At 47.2% G+C, this 25,228-nt stretch overlaps 1 protein-coding gene across 1 annotated transcript in view; it reads right to left on the bottom strand.

Moving 5' to 3' along the window:
- The window catches only part of RAB35 (RAB35, member RAS oncogene family), a 160,059-nt gene extending 135,266 nt beyond the window's left edge, over positions 1 to 24,793 (bottom strand). Inside the window, exon 1 of the mRNA XM_086942876.1 lies at positions 24,515 to 24,793. Coding sequence (XP_086799002.1) covers positions 24,515 to 24,566 — 52 coding nt within the window. The 5' untranslated portion in view covers positions 24,567 to 24,793. The remainder of the gene's footprint in view (positions 1 to 24,514) is intronic.
- Between the last annotated feature and the right edge of the window lie 435 nt (positions 24,794 to 25,228).

The following is a 25,228-nucleotide window of genomic DNA, read 5'->3' as shown; positions in this document are numbered from 1 at the left end:
TGGGTAAGGTGAGGTCCTATAGCTCCAAGAGCCGGGTTGAGATGAAAGTGCGCTTTAAAAACATGTCTCCGTGTCGTGTATGTATATTATAGTGTTACAACGGAAGTTCGCCCTGTCCTTAACCTAGGGTATCTGTTTACACGTTCTGCACGCATTCTGTGGCATAGCGTTGGATGGTGCAGCAGGTGCAGTGACACCAAGGCACAAAGATATCAGATACTGTACCCCAATAATAGCTGGGTTTTAGTACCTGACGGAGGGCATTTTCCGTGCTTGCATTGAGGCAAGTGCCACACCTACAATCCCACCGCGTGGAGCACCTTAAGTGGCACAGTTGAGTACCCAGAAAACACATCTGTTTTCCCCTAGGGTGCCCCCTCTGTGCTGCAGCTTCTTGGCTGGGTTTCGTGCCTTCTCCAAAGACCGCTTACAGTATCCACCCCCCGTTGTGAGAGAGCGGACTGTCACAGACTCGGTTGCTTCGCTCCCGCCTCACAGCAGAGCAAAGCCCGGGAGGCCGTTTTATGCCTCCCTTCATGAGGACTGGAGCAGCGCTATATAAAACCTTTTAAATAAATAAAATAAACTGGAAAAAAGTCACCAAAGACCAGCTCATCTCCACACTCGCCCGAGACCCTCCACTCAAGCCCTCCGTGACAAACGCAGCAGCTCACAACTTCAGACAATGGATTCCCCCCAACAGGCGCACCGACACAAGAGGCATCTGGTTCAACGCCGACCTCCAGAACTCCTAGCACACCTGCAGAAGAATTGAAAGGCAATGGCGCAATGACCAGACACCAGACAACCACACAGCCCTCATGAAAGCCAGACGCAAACACCACCAGCTCATCTGATCAGCCAAAAGAACCTCTTTCAAAGAACGCATCGACAACGCACACAACAGCAAAGAGCTCTTCAGCATTGTGAAAGAAATCGCCACGCCCAGCTCCAGCTCCAATGACGTACCGCCGTCGCAAGTACTCTGCGACTCCCTGGCTACCTTCTTCCATCACAAGATCACAGACATTCATAACAGCTTTGACAACAGCTTTGACACCCAGGTGCCGACGACTGACACCGTCACCCCCGACTCAACACCCACCAAACACACCAAACTTATGATCTCCTGGGACAACGCCAACGACAAAGACACCATCAAAATCATGAACACCATCCACTCCGGCTCATCTTCCGGCCCCTGCCACCCCCACCACATCTTCAACAAGGCAAGCTCCATCATCGAAACCCCAACTCCGAAAGATCAACAGCACCTTCAAGACCGCCACCTTCCCAGAGAGCTGGAAACACGCCGAGATCAACTCCCTCCTCAAGAAACCCAAGGCGATCTCAAAGGACCTCAAGAACTTCAGTCCCATCTCCCTGCTCCCGTTCCCGGCAAAAGTCATTGAGAATACCACTAACAGACAACTGACCCACTTCATGGAGGAGAACAACGTCCTGGACTCTTCCCAATCCGGCTTCCGCAACCACAGCACTGAAACTGCCCTCATCGCCACCACGGACAACATCAGGACCATACTGGACAAGGGAGAAATGGCGGCCTTCATCCTCCTTGAACTCTCAGCCGCCTTAGACACCGTCTGCCACCGCACCCTGCGCACACGCCTCCCAGTCCAGGGTTTTGCCTCGGATCCCTGCGCCGTGATCACTCCCTTCCTCACTGGCAGAACCCAGAGAGTCCGCCACCCCCCCATTCGGATTCGAAGCCACCACGATCACCTGCGACGTACCCAAAGGATCATCCCTCAGCCAGACCCTTTTCAACATCCACATGGCACCGCTCGCCAACATCGTCCAAACACATCACCTCAACATCGTCTCATACGCCAACGACACCCTGCCGATCCTCTCCCTCACCAAGGACCCGGCCACCGCCAAATCCAACCTCCACAAAGGAATGAAGGCCGTGCCAGACTGGATGTAGACCAGCCGACTGAAACTGAACCCAGACAAGATGGAGGTCCTCATCCTCGGCTCCACCCCCTCCGCATGGGATGACTCCTGGTGGCCGACCACGCTGGGAGCTGCCCCAACACCCACTAACCACGCACGTAATCTGGGGTTCATCCTGGACTCAACACTCTCTATGACCCAGCAATTCAACACTGTTTCCTCCTCCTGCTTCAACACCATCCGCATGCTCCGCAAGATCTACAAATGCATACCCACCGAAACCAGAAAAACGTCACCCAAGCATAGTCAGCAGAAGGCTGGACTGCAGCAACGCTCTCTACGCAAGAAACACGGCTACACTCCAGAAGAGACTCCAACGCATACAAAACTCCTCCGCACACCTCATCCTCAGACTCCCTCGCCATAGCCACATGACCACCTACCTAAGAGACCTGCATTGGCTTCCGGTCAACAAGAGGATAACCTTCAAACTCCTCACCCACACCCACAAAGCACACCACAACGCTGGACCAACATACCTCAACGAACAACTGTCCTACACCCCGAACCACCAGCTTTGCTACACCGACCTCGCCCTCGCCACCGTCCCACACATCCGCCGAGCGACCACCGGTGGCAGATCATTCTCCCACCTCGTCGTAAAGACATGGAACACCCTCCCTGCCCACCTGCGCCGGACCCAGGACCAGCTGACCTTCAGGAGCCCCCTCAAAACTTGTCTGTTCAACCAGTAGCTGCCTCCCTGCCCGACCCTCCCCCCACTCCCCTTTAGCGCCTTGAGACCCTCACGGGCGAGTAGTGCGCTCTACAAATGCTTGATTGATATCTGCTTTAGTGAAATACCATTAACACCCATCCTCATCCTCTTCACGCACAAACTGAAGATGAAGGTCACCCGTTTAGGGTGGGCTATGAGTTTCTTAGATAAGAAATACTATGAGCTCAGTCAGTCTCCTGAAGACCAAAATATAAGCTATAGATTTCAAACTAACAAGAGTTACACCAGAAACAAAGTATATTGGCAATACTATAGAATACTAACACTTGATAAACATGTAAATCAGAATTTGTCAGAACGACAGTGTTTTACGGGAGTTATGACATTAAAGTATTGTCAGTGGGTTAATCTCGTTACAAATAGTGCCATGTCACAAGTGAAACCTATGCTCAACATAACTGGAAAAAAACGTTACGATCAATACTCATTTAAAAGGAGCCACATAGCAAACATTACTACCGAAAAATAAATTTTCACAAATCTAAAAAGTAAATCCTACCCATTGTGAACAAGAGGGCGACAATAGTGCATTAAATCCGGATAATACACAACGTGATAGTAATTAAACATTATGGGATCCTCTTGTGAAAACTCTACACATGCTTAAGCAAAGGACTTACTCAAAACGACTTACTCAAAACGACTGACCAATAGTCCACCACATAAAATAAACAAGAGAAACCCAATCATAAAGATGTTTGCATAGTGGTAGAGTTTCTAAGGATTCACTAAAAAAGCACCACATCGGCAGAATCAGTTGAGACTTCCTTTCCTCACAGAAGGAGCACAAACAGCATCAGAAGAACTCTGCTTAAAGAACAGTCAGGGCTTATGCAGCAGCAGTTTAAACTTCACTCACCCATAGAGAACGGATACCGCACATTAACCACTAGTGAAAGCTCCAATTACCAAGTAATCAATAGGGCAACACATAAGAAAACTAAGCATTGGCCAAGCCAACAGGTTTCCTCTTTTGAACTATTTGCATTATCAATGATGGCAGCCAGGAGTGACGACGTATGCCTACATCACGTGGCTGAGCAGGTAGAAAAACGATGCACGCAGGGTATGGGGACATTTGGGTGGGGGGGGGGGGAGGAGGAGCAGTACAAGGTAAAGAACAAAAAAAAAGCACACACAAACTTTCACGAAGTGCGAAAGAAAAAGTAATTCCCAGAATGTGAACTGTGAAGAGGTACAAACAATCCAATCAATAGGGTGGTAGAGAAACTATGCCCCAGGAGGAGCAAACACAAGAAGGAAAGCTATCTAATGAGGTAAGGGATTCAACCAAAGGTAAGCAATTGGCTCTCTTTAAGTCCACACGTTTATGCATTATCGAGAGACAAAATACCATGGCATGGTTATATTTTCTTATCATTACATGAGGCATAGAGAGCAGAGTAGAAGACTTGATTTAGAAAAAGAGAAAAAATGTCAATGTCTGATTAAAATTTAAAAAAAGGTGGAACCCTTGGACTGTGTTATAGATTTGTATGGTCAATACAATTTGCATTTATCAAAGTAGGAACAGGTTCCTTATCAAACTATACTGATGTTTCTGCTCTGCTGCAAGTTCTTGAATTCGCCTTCATCAAAGCCAGTAATAAACACTAATTCTTAGTTTCACACTATGACATCTTAACCACACAATGTAATAGACCTATTTACTCCTTCCTCGATGAGTCAAACATCAGTTGAATTATTTGCTTGATCTTTTCATCAATTCCAAAATCCTCCGTAGGATATCAATCTCAGATGCTCTACACTGGTTGGGATAGAAGGGGATGCAATTTGCAACAGTGAGGTTTTAAGCGTAATTATGAAATTGTGGTTTAAGAATATGTCCTGATAAAAGCTCCATACAACAAGCATTTGCAATGCAATAGGTCTCGCAGTTACATGAGTTTGAGCTATTGGCATTGTAAATGACAATGCCTTTTATTTAGGTTTTGGTTTTTAGAGCCTAAGTCTAAGGCATTGTCATTTACAATGCCAATAGGTTAAACTCTTGGTAATGCGAGACCAATTGCATTCCAAAATGCTTGTTTTGTTTATGAAGTTTTATATAGTACGAAATAGATCCAAAGGTATCTGTCAACGATTAAAAACAATAAACAAAAGAAAAGCACGTCCACCATTATCTCATCTGAGGCGGCTGCTTAAATAAAACCAGATCTAACAAAAAAAGTTCTGGCACAGATGACAGAACGCAGTTGGGACGGGTAGAGTAGAGAGGGTAGTGTACTGTTAGGGTGGGTGGGCTAGTAGCCAGGTGTCCAGAGGGAGGAAACGGGTTACGATTGGACGCAGCGGCAGAGCCTTGGGTGCAAGGAAGTTAAGAAGCTGGAACAGCAAAGCCGAGTGGGTGGAGAGAGTAAAGTGATCGAAACTATGGACGCAAAGCCTAGCGCGTGCGTCTGTGTGTATGTGCGCGGTGGGGGTTCAGGGTTACAGGCATCAGAGCCGGGTATGCACAGCTATACAGTGCAAGGCTACAGAGCAGACTGGTGAAGCCGATAAGACGTGTGGGGCTGGGGAAGCAGGAGCTGTGTGCGGGCATGGTGCTGTTTTTAAACAAGCCTGTCAGAGGTCAGTGAAATCTGCTGCATCCGTCTTTTTTCTGCTGCACAATAAACATTGGCGCGCGAGGGGCAAGGCTGCGACTGAAAAAAGAATATTGCTGCAGTGTGCTGCCTGTGTAGTCATGAAGGCACCGTGAAAACGTGCAGAGAAAAAACAGCGAGTTAAGTAGCAAACAGTGAGCTAACTAACCTCTACAATACTGGCGTGGTCTGCGGCTCGCGCACTCCCTTGCAAAAGTGAAAGCATGGGAGAGCGCGAGAACAGATGTGCGCGTTCACCGCCCATGTCTGCTAAAGCACGCGTTCACACCCATTGTCCGCGTTCACACCCATTGTCTGCAATGGGTTTTTAAGCTTGTGCACATCTACTGTCCCACTTCGCAGCCTACACAGCGACAATAAGACTCGCTTCGCGAGCAGCACTATGCACTGCATCGCGAGGCGAGACCTAAAACTGGGCGCAGTGACCAAATATCCATGAAGTATAGCAATAACCTGGTCTTTTAATACCTATGAATTGATCCGACTACACAAATCTACAACTGATTGAGAGGCCAAAGAGTTCCTTTGTGTGTATTATATTTGAAATACAACTATCATTTTTCATTTTCAGTCCCGCTGCTCAATGAAGAAGTTCCACTTGAACCTCAATGTAAGCTTGCAATACTCATATGCACTTTGTCAACTTTTTTTTAAAAAGTGTTATACATGGCAAAATGTCCACCTGCCTAGACTATACACTTGTGTAAATTAAAACGTAATTTACCTGAAAGGAGTCAAGACAGAAATATGTATTGTGGGAGCACCAGAGTTAATCTGTATTATCATTTTGTGCGCTGACGGTTTAGAAGAATTACACCTTCCCTGCAATGAACACTGTGGGGCAGATTTACAAGCGCTGTACGTCACTTTTGCGCCGCCATTGCGCCACTCTTTGTGTTGCAGTAGCGGCGTAAAAATGCGGCCCATTTACAATGTGAAGCATCTAGGGAGATGCGTCATGCTGCAAAGCCCTGCATAACATTGTACCTACATACGATAAAATGTATGCAGGGTGGGCGTTCCCACGCAGGAAAACCTTGTAAAAGTGACACAGTGAAATCAACAAGACTTCCCTGCGCCACTTCTAGGACGCTACTGCGTCAAAACCTTGCGCCTGCTTGGAGCCGGTGTAAGGAGTGACACAGCACAATGAGGATATGCCTAAACATGTAATGCTGGAGTTGCGTTGTGCTTGCGACAAGACTCCAGCAATGCGTGTCTTTTGCGCCAACAGATGTGTCCGAATTTCTGACTGACGCATCTGTCAATGTTTGGCCATGGTGCGCCAGACTGTAAATACGGCGCACCCACGGTGCGCAAGGGTTTCTTAGTATGGCGCAGGGAAAGGGACGCATCTCTACAGATGCATAACTTTCTAGTAAATCTACCCCTATGTATACAGCAGTTACATTAGTTTCTAGAGTCTTCTTCGGTCCCCTGGGTCAATGTAACAGTCAGACTCCAGAGAAATTTCCCAGACTTTCAAAATGGTCACCCAACGGATTAAGTAGACCACTATAACAATTTAAATAGGGATCTTATAGAAACTTATCACAGACTTGCTTCAACGGTTTCTGAATCAAGGAGGCAGAATGAGTCGAAATTTGCCTAGCTTACGTAACGGTAAGTTTCAATTCTATTAAGGACACGGAGGCGAGGATTATGCTATATCTTCCTTCGCTTTATTAACATAAAGAAACCACAGCAGCTTAGGAAAAGATATGATAAGAACAAAAAAATGCTTTAAACATAAAGCATTAACGTAATGTTCAACAAAAATCAACAACAACTCCCAAGAGTCTCTTTGTTATAGTCATAGTCCACAGTCCTTTGTCACTGTTCATCATCCCTATATAACCGGACTTCCCATCATCTTCCTCCTCTTTCTTCGCGCAGATCACGCTTAAGCCTCATTGGTCCTGTTTAGCACCGTCGTTGCCTGTCAAAAAAGGAACAGCGTCAGCGAGGTGGCCCAGTAAAAGGCGACAACAAGGCGAGGAGCATTCAGTGAACAACACAGTACTGACAACGTAAAGGAAAACGCTTTACTTACTGCCATACGGGTGGGTAGAGACACCACCGTAGTCCGGGTGGGATAATCCTCGCCTCCGTGTCCTTAATAGAATTGAAACTTACCGTTACGTAAGCTAGGCAAATTTCGATTCTATGTCAGGACCGGAGGCTTCAGATTATGCTAGTTTAAAGCTTGCTTACCACCAACTGAGCTAAATCCACCACTGGCTTAAAATAAAACCTCTTGAAGGTGGAATCCGAGGACCAGTCCGCCGCTCGCATAAGGTCCTCCAGACGAGCACCCACCGAGAATGCCTTAGAGGCCATGGCCCCCCTGGCGGAGTGTGCTCCAAAGAGAGAAGTATTGATGCCCGCTTCTTGCATGACCCAACGCACCCACCTAGCGATAGTGGGGGAGGAGACAGCTTTGTGTGGCTTCCGCAGGGCAATCAACAGTTGACGCTCGCCCGGAGGGCGAAGATCCAATGTCAGGTCCTCATATGCTTTGAGGCATTGCACGACACACAACTTAGGAGTGTCAGTAAAGGCTGGATAAGAAATGGAACGCGACGACGTCTTAGTGCGTCGACCCACCGTGAAAGTAACCCCCTCCGGGGAAAAAATGCGTGCAGAAACATCCAGCGCGCGCACGTCCGAGACGCGCCTACAAGAGACCAGACATAACAACATGGCTAATTTCGCCGAAAGCTCCTTCAGAGACAGATAAGGATTCGCTGGCCACGATAGGAACAGGTTCAGAACCAAATTGACGTCCCAAAGGACGGAGTACCTGGGCTCCGGCGGCAGAGCGAGGCGAACCGCACGCAGAAGTCGGCACACAAAAGGGTGTTCCCCTACCGGGTGGCCATCGATGTTATCATGGCCCGCAGAAATCGCCGACCGGATAGCATTGATCGTTCTATACGCCAAGCCCTTGTCGGCCAAATGAGCCAGGAAATTCAGCACGGGAACAAGGCCGGCGACCATGGGATCCAAATCCCTTCGTAAACACCAACGCATCCACTTAAGCCAAGCGGATCTGTAACGCTTCGTCGTACTATCGGCCCATGCTTTGGAGAGCAAGTGCTCAGCTGACCCCGAAAGGCCCGGGAGCGTCCAGCGTCTCCTGAGAGCCTCCACGCCACGAGGCGGAGAGTGTTCTGTATGACGAGAGGGTGAGGTTCCCGATCCGGGCTCGTCAGGAGCAGAGGAAACAGGGGGAGTAGGATTGGAAAATCCCAGGAAAGTTCCAGAAGAACCGGAAACCAAACTTGAGACCTCCACAGCGGTGTAACCAACACCAGGTCCGCACCCTGGCGGCGTATTTGAGCCGCCGTCCGCATGATCATGGAGAACGGGGGAAACGCAAACGGCTGTTCCCGACTCCAATCCTGTAAGAACGCGTCCGTGGCCTCCGCCAGAGGGTCCGGCCTCCAGCTGTAAAACCGCGGCAGCTGGTGGTCGAGACGGGACGCGAATAGGTCCACCGAGAAGGGGCCCCAAAGGGAGTGTAGCCACCGGAAGACTCCCGGATCCAGTTTCCACTGGCTGGCATCCCTGAGATGTCGAGAGTGCCAATCCGCCACCTGATTGGACTGGCCTGGTAGATACTCCGCCGTCACCGCAATGTGACGAGACAGGCAATAATCCCAGAAGTCCTTCGCTAAATCCGCCAATGCGCGGGACCGAGGACCTCCCAGGTGGTTCACATATCGGACCGCCGAGACATTGTCCATCCGTAGCAGGACACAAGCCTTGACCGAATCTTTGGTCCAGCAGCGAACCGCGAAGGAGCCCGCAAGGAGCTCCAAACAATTGATATGCAATTGTTGTTCTTCTGACGACCAGGCGCCGCCGGTGGAAAAATCCCCGCACCGGGCGCCCCAGCCCGACCTGCTGGCGTCGGACTCTATTATTAAGTCCGGGGCCGACCCGAAGATCGCTCGCCCATTCCATGCCTCCATGTGAGACAGCCACCATGACATCTCCTCCTTCACTTCGTCCGTGAGGGGAACCCACTGATCGTAACACATCCCACGGCGCAAATGCTGCGCTTTCAGGCGCTGAAGAGCCCTGTAGTGCAGCGGGCCTGGGAAAATCGCCTGGATGGAGGACGACAGAAGACCCACCACCTTGGCGACATGGCGCAGTGACGTACGATCCCTCGCGATCGTCTGCCGAAGCAGGTGTCGTATCTTTGCGACCTTCCGGCTCGGCAGGCTCAAAACCGCCTGCACCGAGTCCACCACGAAACCTAAAAAGGTGATCTGCTGAGTGGGAACCAAGACTGACTTGGAGCCGTTGACGACGAACCCCAGTCGCTGAAGCAGGCCGACCGCTTGACGCAGCTGTCCTGCCAGCACCTCCGGGCTCTGCCCCATGAGGAGGATGTCGTCCAAGTATACTATCATACGGACCCCTTGGCTTCTGAGAAACTCCACTACCGGGTGAAGGACCTTCGTGAAGCACCACGGGGCCGAAGAAAGGCCGAACGGCAGGGCGGTGAATTCGAACACCTGGCCGTCCCACAGGAATTGTAGGAAACGACGATGAGGGGGGTGGATGGGAACGACCAAGTAGGCATCCTTGAGATCCAGTCGTACCATCCAATCCCGAGGGAGGAGCACGTCCCGAAGGAGGTGGATCCCCTCCATCTTGAAGTGACGGTAGACCAACCACCCATTGAATTCCTTGAGATTGATCACAGGCCTCTTGCCCCCATCCGTCTTGTCTACCAAGAAGACGTTGCTGAGGAACCCATGTGGGTGGCGCGTTGATAGGCGGATGGCTCCCTTGCGCAGCAAGTCCGAGACCTCCCCGTCTATCAATCGCGCGTCGGAATCTGAGAAAACCATCGGGCGCGGGGGCCTCACCTGAGTTGGCTGGTCGTGAAACTCTATATGGAAACCTCTCACAGTTTGCAAAACCCAAGCATCGGCAGTGAGCAATTCCCACTCCCCGTAAAAGCTTGCCAGCCGCCCCCCAATCGGAACTTGATCCAAGCAAAGTACACTTACCGGGGGCATTACCTTGTCCGGACTTCTTTTGGAATCCTCTTCCACCATAGCGTTGTCCCCTGGTGGGGTAGAAATTGGTGTAGTTGGCGGAGGTCTGGTACTGACCTCTTCCGGAGCCTTGTCCACGGTTGTTGGTCTGCTGACCACGGCCGATCGCGCGGCCCCTGCCGCGACCGGCCCCTCCAGAAAAACGCTGGTGGAACACCCTCTTGATGCTGGACTGTGCCTTGTCCAGCGACGTGAACGTGTTCACGAACTTCCCAAGCTCGCGGATGAAAGGTTCACCGAAGAGGCCACCCTGGGCCACGGCACCTGCCTCCGACGAGGCCAGGTCCCCCAGCTTCGGGTCCAGTTTAATAAGGAGCGACCGCCGCCGCTCCGTGGACAGGGCACAGTTGGCGTTGCCCAAGAAGACGATCACCCTCTGGGCCCAGTTGGAGAGCACCTCCGGTGAAATGGCGGTGCCATTCGCTCGAGCCTCCTCCGCCATATCGAGGATCTTCGTGGCGGGCCCGACCGCATCCAACAGCTTGTCCTGGCAGGCCCGCCAGGACCGATCGATCCCCTTCCTGGGGTCCTTCATGAATTTCGCCAGGAAGGTGGCCATCTTGGGGTCTAATTCTGGGGTCATGGCCACCTTCCCCTCCAAAGTAGGCCGAGGGCATTCCCCGCGCAGGCAACCCCTCGCCTCCTTCTCCAGGGGCTTGCGCAGCCGGCCCGCGACAAACTTTGCCACCGTCTCCCCCGGGGCCCAGGCCGCGGAACGGGGGTGGACGATCTCGTCCGGGTCCAGCATGCCCGACTCGTCTCGGGGCATCTCCTTTCCCGAAGGCGCCGGGAGCCAAGACCGGGTCGACTCCCCGTCGTCATCCGTGTCCGGAGAGTCGTAGATCGGGGAGGCGGGCGCCGTCGACAGGCCGCCCGAAGTGCCAGGATCCACCAAGGGTGTCGGAGGCACCGCCGTCGCCTTGGCCAGGAAGGCGTCACGAAGACGCTCGAAGGCGCCCTTATCCACGCCTTGGGCCTCCGATGAGGGCCCCTCACCCCGGGGTCTCTTCGGAGCGGGCGGCAACTCGCCGGACGTCCCCGGGAGCACGGGGGACGGCGGCACCTGCGCCGCTGCCAGCTTGGCACACTCCTCCACGATGCGGGCCGAAAGGCGGTCCTCCATGGGCCCTACCACCTCCGTCACACAACGATAGATGGAGTTGTCCACCGCCTGGTAAAACTCATCATCCTGCAGATAGGGGCAGGCCTCCTCCTCATACTCCCCTTCCATCTCGGAACCAAGGGCAAATGCGGGGCACCCAGGAGGGCGGCAACCGAGAAAGTTCTCGAATGTGGGCAGGCCCAGCGGCTGCGATCACGTTTTGGGCCAGCTGACGTGGCAGGTGGGCTGCACCAACCCCCAAGCGCGCAGACCCTCCTCGCCGGGACCGGGTCTACGTACCCCTCAAGCGCGCTATGCCACACACGAATAAAGAGGTGCACAGATCTCGCCCGAAGGCGATTCACGCGGTCAAAACCGCCCTACAGACCCCAAAGGGCGTCAAGTTTGTGAAAGTACAGACCCGGATCACCAGGTGTCAGAGGGGTACGCGAGGGTCGGCCCCTGCGCAAGCAGACCCCACGGCGTGGCTCCTTGTACCGCGGAGGCGCGCCGGAGGGTCGGCGAGGCGACAGGCCGCCCCCTTGCGGTCTATGTACACACCGCACACAAGTGGGAAAAAGTCGCGTAGGAACGGAAGCACGTTCCCGCAACTAGGGGACTCTGAAAGGAAATAAACCATGCAAGGAGTCCCCAAAGACCGCAAGACAATCAATCACAATAAAAGAAGACAAATAGAAAAGCACTTATCTGGCTGCGGGAGCAGCGAAGAAAGAGGAGGAAGATGATGGGAAGTCCGGTTATATAGGGATGATGAACAGTGACAAAGGACTGTGGACTATGACTATAACAAAGAGACTCTTGGGAGTTGTTGTTGATTTTTGTTGAACATTACATTAATGCTTTATGTTTAAAGCATTTTTTTGTTCTTATCATATCTTTTCCTAAGCTGCTGTGGTTTCTTTATGTTAATAAAGCGAAGGAAGATATAGCATAATCTGAAGCCTCCGGTCCTGACATAGAATCTAAACATGAAATAGGATCATATAAAATTGAGACTTGAAAGCACTCTAAGCTTCATTTGAGCATCTATCTAAAGCCAAGAGAGTTATTAGTGCCACACACAATGCTTACTGAAGCAGAGAACCGGAATATCTGCAGTGAAGCTTTACGGTGTAAAAGACCTACAACTATCCCAGTCTATCTCAGGCAAAGTCTGAAAACTGAACTGGACTGGAATTTTCCAGATCATTATTAACTAAAGCCCAGCAGTGGTGACACACATTTGTGCTCTAAAGTAAAGTACATAGATCTCTGCATAAAACATTTTACATGCAAGCATAAATAATCACCCTAGGATCAAATACTGGCGATACTTATCTGATAGCATGCACAGGGTCAATTAACTACACTATAATGTGAAGTTGAAAATACAGTTTCACCATGTTATTAATTTCTTCTACAAAATGCATAAAGTGTGCCTGTAGCCAATGTAATGTTTATGTTTCTTTAACTATTTACAAAGCGTAATTCAATTTGAGAATAAGTGACAGGATTGCCGTGATTTACTTGGGCTCCTTTCAATCTTGCTGTTGGCCTGCTAGAGGGTTATTTTGACCTCCTCGCCACTGATTCAATCTTCACACAAAAATGCCCATTAAAGTATTTTAATATTCCCTTTGCGCACACCACAGGGCGAACTGCAAGGTTCTCTCGCACAGCAGCAACACACGCTGATATAACACAGGAAACAGTATTGAAACATGCACGCTGATAACAGGTGCAACATAGGCAGCAGCAGAGCAAAAGTTATTCATCTAAAAACAAAGGCAGTATCAATTAGAGCAGCAATATCATGAACGTCCCTCAAGTGCACACAGCCTCTGCGGTATAGGCATCTGTTGAGCAAGCATTACCCAGCACTACTGGTGCATTACAGAAAGAAAGCCATACATGCTTGGCTGAGATGTAATAATGTGGTGCAGCACTGCAGGCTCTCCTCACACAAACAGCAAGTACAACAGCAAAGCAAACTTCCCTCCGAGGGTGGAGAGCAAAAACTAACAATGCAAGCGTCCCTCACACAAAGTGTGAGAGGATACTGCACAGCAGCAGGAAAGCAAGCCAGCTAAATACAGGCTGCAACAACGAAAATTCGTGATGAGCTGAATGTTAATTGGAACCCCTAGTCTGAAGTTTCCCTATGTCTTGAAGAAATAAGAGTCAAGTGATGGTTTCAGAGTAATATAGTACAGCAGTGCTTCACGACCATAAGTAAAGCGGGAAGAAGCCAAGGGAAAGCGCAGGTGGGAACACAGGCTGTTCTAGAATGGAAATTAGAGCAGCTTTAAGGCAGGGACAAAGAAGGCTATTGGCGATGGAGGGTCCAGAGGTAAAGTTATCCATCTTTCTCACGTTCATCTCTCTCAAGTTCTTTCTGCCTGCCTTTACCTCCGACTCAGTGACAATTTAACTTTATTATAATACGGAACTCCTACGGAGGTCATCATAATATAGAACAGATAAAACAGTTTTACTCAATACATATTGCAGCCCACACTTAGAATAATGTACGCCCTAAAATTAGTTGCATCCAACATAGATTGACAACAATAACTAGCCTTTATAAAGTGACGACGTGCATAGCTCCATGGAACATCGTATTTCAATCACAACACATTAAAAGAACGTTATACTCACATAATCCAAACAATACAGTAGCAAATAAGGCATAGAAGAACTTATTCAAGAACTAAATTTTCAAACCTTTATAAAGTGCGACATGAATGGTACAATATGCAAAGTGCAAATAATGCGTAAAACAGTCTCATAAATATAGCCTTAAACAATAGCAGCATACAACAATAACTATCCTTTATAAAATGACAATGCGCATAGCACCATGTAGCATCAGGTTTCAATTCACGTCGCATTAAAGGCAATTTATGGTTACTCATTTCCAACCACTGGAGAAGCAGAAAAGGTCAATAAAGTGCTCATTTAATAACTACATATTCAAACCTTTGTAAAAAAAAAAAAAAAAAAAAAAAGAATGTGCAAGTTTAAAAACGCAAAATACAGATATTACATAAAAAATCGTATAAATACAACCATAAGAGATAGCAACATACATACACAGATTGTAAATATTACAGTCATACATCAGAGAATAGCAACTGAATCCCTAATAAATATTTGAAAAGGATTTTAAAAAGTTGCTGAAAAATGATTACAAATCATTTCATTCAAACAGAATACATTTACGAGCCTCCAAAACAGAATGGACGTTAAATGTAATAAACATAGGCCTTAAAAAATAACGTTGAACATTCTGTAACACAGGGCACACAAACAATGCATGGTTAAGATCCTGAATATATAGCTGGCACAGCTTGCATCTTCTGCCCTTTTTCGGGGTTTTGTCCCAAATACGCGAAATCAAACGCAGAGGGAGCAAATTCAATCTCAGCAACAGGATCGACCTGATCCCCTGGGTCAAATTCCATACCAAATAAGGCTGCGATGTATCCCCTCAGATCGCTTTCACATACCACCTGATTATGCATATTTGACTGGCTTACGGCAGTATCTCTGGCCAAGCTAATTTTGGACAGTGAGCCCTGCATAAGAAACTTCAGGGTGGACTTGGACAAAAGAATTAATATTCAAGTTAAGCCCAAACATTTCATTAGCCTGCTCAGAAGACCTAAAGAACGTAGACCGTTCTTTCAACGGGGAGAACTTTCAACCCTCAGGTGGAAAGAGGTAGTGGTGGATAGGGGTATTGTTTTAGGGTGATGACACGGTCCAAATTAATAGTCTGATGGGAACAATTAATTCTTAAATAAACACATTCAAAACAGTTTTACAAACCCAGATGGAAATCAGCTGTTCCTGGCCAGTCTTCAACAAAGTATAGCCAATTGCAACTGTCTAACCAAAATAAAAAATACGCGGCATAGTGGAAATTTTAAAATTCCGATTTATACTTTGGTCGTATATTGTGCATTTTTAACCGAAAGCTAATTCCTTAACTACCACCTCACCTGGAATGCTAACATGGTGTCCGGCCATTGTTTTGCTGACCCGCCTGAAGATTAGCGCTCCAGGCTATTTGTTGAGAGCAGCGCTCTAGTTGTTTTGCCCTCCCTCGGCATAAATACCCGGATGCAGCGCCTGCGCAGCGGGCGCAGCGGAGCGCCAAAGGCAAGCCTGTCTGCGCCCGGACCCCTGCCGTTTCACACGGGAACAACTATTGAAGTTTAATCGTGGTACGTGCTCTTTTCATGAGGTTTTGCCTAGCGCCATCCTCCCACTGCCTCTTTGTTGCAATCGATGAGGCTGGAGGGCTGATGAGTCGACCTACGACAGGCAAAAGGTCAAAATGATCATCAGAAGTAACAGCAATAGTACCCATCTTGACAGGAGCGGTAACCCAATGGTGCACGTAGAAAGAGCCTCCCTTACTTCAAACAGGAAGGCCATCAAGAGTATCTTACTCAACACAAGATCTATGGTGAAACAAACACTATCTAGAATGTCTCCTCCAAGTGGAGACCCTGATATTGTCTTTCTTACTGAAACGTGGGCCAACGAAAGCAGTGATCCTGACTATCAGTAACTACTGGCTATGTTATTGCCAATGTGGATAGGAAAGGGGGAGGAATAGCGATTATCTATTGCGCCCTCTTTACTGTTATGACCACCGAAGAATCATTAGTGGCCGCCGAGGCAATGTCATTCTTATTCAAATCTAACAGCCTGGAAATACTTGCTGGTCTCTTGGTTTATAGGCCGCCTGGCCCCAGATCCCAGTTTCTCCTCTCCCTTCAGACCTACTTAGAATCCTGCAGGGACACGGACAGTTTTACCATCCTTGGAGACTTTAATCTCCACTTGGAGGATAATAATAACTCAGACACCACTCACTTTTTAGATATCCTTGCCAGTTTTGGACTAAAACAAGTTGTCTGTGATCCCACGCACACAGCGGGTCACACGCTGGACGGACTCTGTACCAGCAATATCTGGATAGAAGTGAATAGGGTCGCCTTCCTCCCTTGGACCGACCATGCTGCGATCCATTTTACTGTAAAGCTTAAAATAGGATTTAGCCAGTGGAGAGTTAGACCACCAATGACTAAATATAGAGATTGGAAGACAGTGAGTAAATCTGATTTACTGTCTGCACTTGATTCGAAGCCTTTGATCTTGTCTGATTCAAATCATGCTGCTTCGGAATTCTACAGTTGGCTTAATAAGGCATCCAATAAGATAGCCCCTGAAAAAACTCAAAAATGACAACTAAGGAAATTCCGCAGACCTTAAAGCATTAAAAATCAAATGCAGGCAAAAAGAGGGTGCTTGGAGAATAAAATATGATGCAGCTCTGAAGCAGGTTTATTGTGCGGCAATTGATGAATACAAGACAGCTATCATTCAGGCTAAAAACCACTTTTTTCACTCTTAAAATCCAAGAGGTGGCAAATGTCCCTAAGGAGTTATTTCAAACGGTTACTTCACTACTGAAATGTCCTCGGGATGTAACTTTTACTCCTGCCCAAGATTTTGTAAATAAATTAGCCTTTTTCTTTCAGAGTAAGGTTCAAAAGGTATATAATGAATTTTCCAGTGAGGCTGAAAACTCTAAGGGAAAGGATCCAGTGCCATCTACACTTAAGGTTGGAGTACATGGTTTATCTAATTTCTCTGTTCTGACAAAAGAGAATGTAGCTCGTATGTTGCCCCAAATGAAATCTGGCTCCCCTCTGGACCAGTGTCCATCGTCCATAATACATTTGGCCCCAGAGGAAATTAGATCTGTTCTGACCCCTGTGCTAAACGCCATCCTTTCCTCCGGAGTATATCCTTCGCAGTGGAAAAAGGCCTGTATCCGTCCCCTCTTAAAGAAGCCCAAGCTTGACCCGTTGGACGAAAAAAACTATCCTCCCATTTCCTGTTTACCATTTCCTGCCAAAGTATTAGAGAAGGCCATGAATATAGAGTTAACATCCTTCCTAGAATCTTATAATATTTTTGATAATACCCAGCATGGTTTCTGCTCGAACCACTCTATAGAAACCACCTTGCTTATGGCAGCTGAGGATATACGCAAGGTCATGGACTCTGGGGGTAGGGATATTCTGGTTCTGCTAGATTTAACAGCAGCCTTTGATACTGTGAACCATCTGGTGTTAATTCAAAGGCTACAGGACATTGGTAGCTCTGATTCAGTTTTAGCCTTATTGTCCTCATTTCTGGCATCCCGAAAACAAATCATCCACTGGGAAGGACTTCAGTCAGAGGAATTCGTGTTACCGGGAGGTGTCCCTCAGGGATCGGCACTATTTAATATTTATGTTGCCCCATTGGCAAAACTAATAAAGAGTTTTGGGCTCTCACTGGTGTCATATGCTGATGACACTCGGCTGATAGTATCAGTAACCCAGGCATATGATGAAATGGCAGTCAAATTCTATAATTGCATCTCGGCCTGATGAATTGGATGAGTGACCACTTTTTAAAATTAAATACAGAAAAAAACGGAAGTTATAGAGTTTTGACAAAATTCTGCCATTTGGGTCCAGTATTGGTGGCCATCCTCAGCAGGGGCCTGTCCAGTGCCAGTAACTTAAGTCAGAAATCTTGGCTTTATGTTTGATAACGAGCTGAACTGGGATGCACAGATCAATCCACTGTCATCAGCCTGTTTCTTTATGCTTAAACAGTTGAAAAAGATCATTCCATTTATTCCTCTTATTTTGAGGAAAACTGTGATAATTACCACAATTATTTCGAGAATGGACTATGGCAACGCTCTGTACGTGGGAGCCAGGGTAAGACAACTGACCAAACTGCAATCAATCCAAAACGGGGCGGCCAGAGTCTTACTTAACTTACTGAAGCACCATCCCACCTCATCTGCCTTGAAACAACTTCACTGGCTCCCGGTACGAAGACGCATTGAGTTCAAATCACTCTGTCTGGTTCACAAAGCTCTATTTGGTGGTGTGGCAGAGGATGTGCAGTCCTTGTTTCCCCGGTACATACCCGCACGTGAGTTAAGATCGGCCACGCTTGGGTTGGTCAAACTTTCCAAGATAATGAAAGTAAGATGGGGAGGAAAACGTTTCTCCTTTCTTGCTTCTAAATTACGGAATTCAGCTCCTACTCTTTTGAGAAAGGAACTGAACAGAAGGATGTTCCGGATGGAAATTAAAACCTGGCTTTTTACTCAACAATAATTTGTGATTGTGTTGTGTTCTATTCAGTTTCCATAGCGGCAGGACGCCTCGGCAGCAGTGCGCTCTACAAATATTTTCATTCATTCATTCATATGTGGTTTTAGGTACAAAACTAATGCTCAAAAACACTTAAATGTAACCTCCTGAGAATGAGGGGCTACACTCACAAACCATCTCTTGTACAGACTGCACAATACAATAGGAACACAAAAAGTTCAGAAAAAGATCAAATACTATGCAGCTCAGATAAGCATTGCCCAGCACTTATGCTCTCTAGTAGACTTCCCTGCCAGGTCAGCTCTCTGCCCATAATGAGACATCAGATCTTCTGGAACACCAACTGTAAACTGTTTTGTTGTCCAGTTATTTTTCTGATATAGTACACATGTTCTCAGCACTGCAGATAAGAAAACAGTGCTATTAAAAACAAAGACAGGCAAAGCCGATAGGTGTTTGTCGGTTATAAGCCCAGCATTGTGGCTTCTCCAATTTTTAATACACTGATAGCACTCACATGATAGTGGTGGTGATAGTAGTTGTGGTGGTTGTAATGGTAATAGGACTGTTCCCATGATGCACAGGGTCAAGCATGATTGGCATATAGCTGTGTCTGAACTGGGGTGGAGAAGTGAGCTAAAGAACCATGATGGATTCAACCCAGGTCTGTGACTGGGGGTGAATGTCTGAAAAGTTTCAGTGCTCCGTCCATCATCTCCTTGTGTTTGCTTTGTTCGCCCTAAGTTGGCAGGGTATGCCCAGGCGTGGGTCCCTTGCTCTCTTTGCCACTGGACTCAAGCTAGGCTGGCTGATGAGGGCTTTTAGCCCGAAACCGGTCCCAGGATGCTTGTTTCCTGTCCAGGGAAGACATGGCTTGGCAGTTTGGGCTGGACTGTTCCCATGAGGCACTGGGTCAAGACTGATTTGCATATAGCGGCGTCTGAACTGCGGTGGCGAAGTGAGCTAAAGAACGATGATGGATTCAACCCAGATCTGTGACTGGGGGTGAATGTCTGAAAAGTTTCAGCACTACATAAATCATCTCCTTTTGTTTGCTTTGTAATGGTAATAGGCACAGTTGTAATAGTGACTGTGGCAGTGATAAAGGCAACTCTGGTACTGGGAATGATTGTTGTAGAGGTAATGGGTGTGGCGGTGTTGGAAATAATAGTGGCTATGGCATGGTAAAGTTGGTGATGATGGTACTGCTGGCACTGGAAACGGTGCCTGTAGTAATGGTGATATGCACAGAATGCATACATGTCCGAGAATGGAATGTACAAAGACAGGGTCTTTGAGATGTAAATGAGTTCCTGATGCATTGGAGGTGAAATTATGGACCAAACGGTCGATACCATTTGGTGAGAGAAAAATACTCATGCAACGCAAAGCTCATTCTATGTACATTAAAAAAGAAAACTGGTAAGAAAAGGTCCCTAAAGCAGCTTAAGCGGACTGTAAAAAGAGAAAGAACTAACAAAAATAATGAGGAGTACATAAATATTGGAAGAGGCCTAAAAGGCACACAAGTTTGGAATGCCAATCTCACTAAAGATTATTCAAGTTTCTAGGGTACTTCTCACAATCTGGAACTTCACTGCCATCACATAATGCCTTCCCTCCCTGTGCCCTCTTTCAGTTAGGAATGTGCCTAAGCGCCAAGAGACACCTCGCAGTAACAGTCTGTCGATTAAAAGTATCATTCATTAATGGCACTGGCCTTATAAAGAGAAACATCAGTTTATGCCTTGCAATTTACACCTTTAAAAAGAAGATAATGTGCTTTCTAAATGTGAAAAATGGACTAGACTATTAATCCGCAGCAAGTATCTTAAAAGACCTTCATACTTGCCCACTATTCATGTATTCGCCACTGCCTAAACACTCGAGGAGACAATTTCACTTCTTCACACGATGAGCATGTGAAATGCTGAGCTCGCCCTCTGATACAGGAAATGCAGAGTTTGCTAGTATGCACCGTGTTCCAATAACAAATGGTGTGCCTTCTTAGCACTGCTGCAATCTAGTGTAGCTGCTCCCAAGTGTTAAACACATGCTCTACTTTCAAAATGCATACAGCAGTTTCAAAGTGCTCCAACAAATGAGCATTGGGCGAAAGGGCCTCTGCAATCAATGCCAGCAGTTCTACCTCTTCTAAGTAGGTGCCCTGGTTTCAGAGTGCTACTTCAGCACACTTCACTGCTCCGATAGCACCTCACCGTAAATGTTACTGTTTCATAAGTGCTCTTACTACTAGAATCACCTGATCTGTGTCTCAAGACTGAAGCATCCCCACAACTCAACCATGCACCTACACACTGACATAATATACAAACATGTACCCAAGTGCCCCTCTACACTAACATCTATTTTTAGATGGTCATGGTGTAGCTGGCAAGACCTTAGATATTCTTATTCTAGAGGGATGTGAGTCACCTCAAAGACTGAAAAAAACTGATAATAGGCTTGTATCATACAAGACAACAAGAGCTTAGAAGTCATAATTAAAGAATTGGGTCGAGAAGCAGATCTGTGCGGCACTATGGAAGCTAAAAGGTGGAATATTGACCAATATGAGCCAAGAACAAATGCCAGCGTTCCATAAGACAGCATGGTTTTATCCAATTGAGGACTGTACCAAACAACAATTATGATTCTGAAAGACACGAATGGGGCAATTATGTCAATAATAATGTACAGGTCTAGGTTAAATGTTAAATGTCGTATACTTGTAAAGCGCACAGCTGCCCCAGCAAAGGGGCGTCCCGGCGCTGTATACCGCTGGGGAACCCATCCTGGCAATACCTGTGAGATGGTCCCTCCTGGGCATCTCCAAGGTGAAGACAAGCATCCCCAGCGCTGATGGGGCCGTTAGAAGAGATTAAGCAAGCTATTGCCCAGAATTGCTGAGTGGGACCCATGGTTGGAGTAGGCACAGAGGCGAGAATTATCAAGTCCGCTGACCATGGCCCAAGACCCTGCCGCGTCGGGAATCGAACCCTGGTCCCGGGTCGAACTCTGCTTCCGGGTCTGCTGCCTCTAACCAGTGAGCCACACCACTCATGTATTGCTACTCCTGCATTGTAACTTTTCAGATGCTCCACAATGATGGGTTGGGTACAAGGCTTCTTTGCCATACACGGCACACCAAGCAGGCTGCTACACAGAGTAAGAATTAGACAGATTCTGCAAACTTGGTTAGTGACTGCTTCCTCTCTTAACCTCAAGTCTGCAGTTCCCTGGTGTCCCGCAATCCCTACTCAGGGAATCTGTGACTTAAGAAAAGGAAAGAATAATCACTTTAAAACTATAAATGTGAAAGAATTTTAAACTGGAGGATTAAATTTAAGGGCCTTATTTATGAGCCCTTTACACTGCCATTCCATTACTTTTTGTGAAGCTGCAGCAGCGTAAAATATGTGCCAAACTGTGCAAAATGTACAAGGTGATGCATCTAGCCAGATGCTCACTTTGTAAACCCATGCGTTACACTATACCTGAGGCAGGTATAATGTATGCAGGGAAGGAGTTGCCCTGCAAAAATGGCACGTAGTAGTGGCAGAGTGAAATTTATGAGATTTCACTACACCACTTCCAGGACGCCACTGCGTAAAATCCTTACTACTGCTTCACAGCAGGCGCAAGGAGTGACACAGGCTCCTTCACATGGGGTTTGCCCCATGTGAAGGACACATTGCTGGAGTTGCGTCCGTTTTCAGATACACCCCAGCAATGCGCCACTTTTGCGCCTATAGATACGTCAGGATTCCTGACGTATCTGTAAATCCTTGTGACATGGAGCGCCGTACTGTCAATAAAGCACATACATGGTGTCACAAGGAGGTTGCACTGAAAAGTATTGCATCGCTGTTTCACACAGTGATTAAATACTTTTCATAAATGTGGCCCTAAGTTGGTATCCTTAGCTTGATTCGCTGGCATCAACTGAAACACTAACAAAAAGGAAGCATGCATTAGGAGCAAAGTAGACAAAGTGATTTGCCAGAGTTTAGCATATCTTTGTCTTGAAGAATTTCAAAAAGAATTTTAGAAATGCTCCAACCTTCCCATTAAAATTCCTAATTTTTTTATATTTGTGTATTTCAATATTTGTTTGATATATATATATACTAGTTTCTTATTTGAATGTTTTGTCTTAGTTTCAAATCACGGAAATTGCTTAGGCGGGTGCCCTCGTTTTCCAATACTGACTCACTGGAGCTTTCCAGATTCCAGTAATAATTCAGTGGGAGTCAGCAGAAATCAAAAGGTTAAGAAACAGCTCTAGTCCTGTGATAGGTCATAATAATTTGGGGGACTTAGGAAAGTTTGTGAACCAATGATTTAGTTGTCAACATACTATGGAACTAACATTTCATTGATCTGTGGGATTTTTCTACCTGACATGACAGACGTGTTGATTGTGTGAAGAGATCCTAGCGGTTTGATAAAAAAAAGTATCATGTCGTCACTAAGTGCAGGATTGTGGGCTGGGGGTGGTTGGGGAGTATGACGAACACTATGCTCCTGTCCTGCAAGAGGAATACTGGACATTTGTCATTGAAGCAATTGTTTTGGCTGTGGCTACTTGCTTGCTTACACTTGTGGGCGTTTATTATATAGTGCTGATACTTCTTGAGATCCTTTTGGACATGTATTTTGAAAACTCAATAAAGTGTTTTAAAAAAAATGACAGACGTGTTGATGTGACCAAACCTGTATTACTTTGACCACATTAAGTTGCCTGGACGACAGTGAGGGAGGAGGAAAGGGTGGAGTGTGTTTTGAAAGACAATCTCTGATCTGGCTGACCTGCTTGTTAGTTCTATGCAGATGATTCAGCTTCAGTTATCTGCCCTTAGTACAAATTGGTGACCATATCATGTAACAAAGCACTGCAGGTTACACACTCGAGTCCCTGTGGTAAATCCCCAGGCACCAAACTGGTACATTGCAACAGATAAATATAGATGAACCCCACCTTTAAAAGGTAATGCTAAAAACCACATGCAAAAGTAAACCACTATCAAATAAGTCACAGGGAACACCTAACTGCACAATGCATGCCACCCACAAATAAATCATTGATATTTTCCCATTAAATGCCCAATGCAGAACTGTAACAAATATTCCCAGAGGAGCACCATGTGTAACTCAATAAAAACTATGGCTTAGCACAACACCGTCAAGACACCTCGAAGTAACTGCCTAATGTTGATTATTCGCCCATGTACCCAAACGAACATCTCTCACAACCCAAGTAGTTTGCTGTCCAATGCACCTGGTCCACAAACAAGTTATGGAGCCTCTGTCAAATACCCAACGCAAGTAACCACCACCGCGGCGGTAACAGCGTATCTTACCATCCATAACCACTGTCAACTCTCAGCACCCGTGGTCTTCCTGCCCCAATCTCAGATTCTCGCTCTAGCACTCCTTGCGTTATGCCATGGGCTGTACTTCCGCCCCGGTCGCTTCACCGTGAGCCTGGGTTTCATTAAACTAAACCCTGACTTCTCCATCGTTTCTCTATCCAGAATACGCTCTTCTGCTCTGTACTTCACCGGGACCCCGCTTCACCTCCGCTGGCGGGCTCAATCTCTTTTGCAAGACGGTCCATTCCATGCACCCCCTAACCTTCCTCGGGTAACATGCATTCCCTTGCCCATCCTAGGACGGCCGTCCCTGACTTCCACTCGGCTCTCTCGGGGCCTCAGCCCGCTCCCACCAGTGTTTGGTTTATCCGGTCCCCTCCCCTGTCCCTCATTTCCGGAGACCACCGCCCCACTCACCGCTGTCGCCGATGATAAGCAGCTTGAAAAGATGGTCGTAGTCCCGGGCCATGGCTGCGGCCGACTGGTGGGGGTGCTGTCGGGACCGGTACCGTCGGCCTAGCACTCGGTTTGGGCTACGGATCCGCTTCCCGAACAAACAGCCGGAACTGACAGCAGCAGCAACACCCTCCGAGCAGCCCTGCGCATGCGCAGGCGGCGCGCAACCTCACGACTAAGGCGGCACGGCGCGCGCCTGCGATTGACTCAAAGCGCATACCCTGCAGAATCCGAACCTTCCTAGACACAAAAGACAGACAAAAGAAAGGAACGTATCAGTTTAGTGAAACATGTTACCTATCATGCAATAGATTAGAACATGGTACTGACATTAGTTGAAAGGGCCCAAGATGATACTTAATACATGGTTTTCTTCCGATTATGTAATTATTACTTCTGTTTGTACCTAAGTACATGCAGCTGGATATTGAAATAGAAGAAGTGAACATTGTAGAAATATTTCGTTACACTTTATTGTATCCATTAGTCGCAATACTTCCCTAAAAATACAAATTAGGTTGACAAGACTGCAATAGGGACGTGGTTGCTAAATTCACACGTAATAGAACATACACGCTTTTAATTTTTATTATGCTTAAACTCACCTACATGTTACGCCTGCCATAGCCACTTTCCTAAGCACTAGACTGCACAACACTTATTTTGAACATAGTG

This window comes from Lissotriton vulgaris, chromosome 11 (genome assembly GCF_964263255.1).
Source record: "Lissotriton vulgaris chromosome 11, aLisVul1.2, whole genome shotgun sequence".
Lineage (NCBI taxonomy): Eukaryota > Metazoa > Chordata > Amphibia > Caudata > Salamandridae > Lissotriton > Lissotriton vulgaris.
This window is presented reverse-complemented; position numbering and strand designations above follow the sequence as displayed.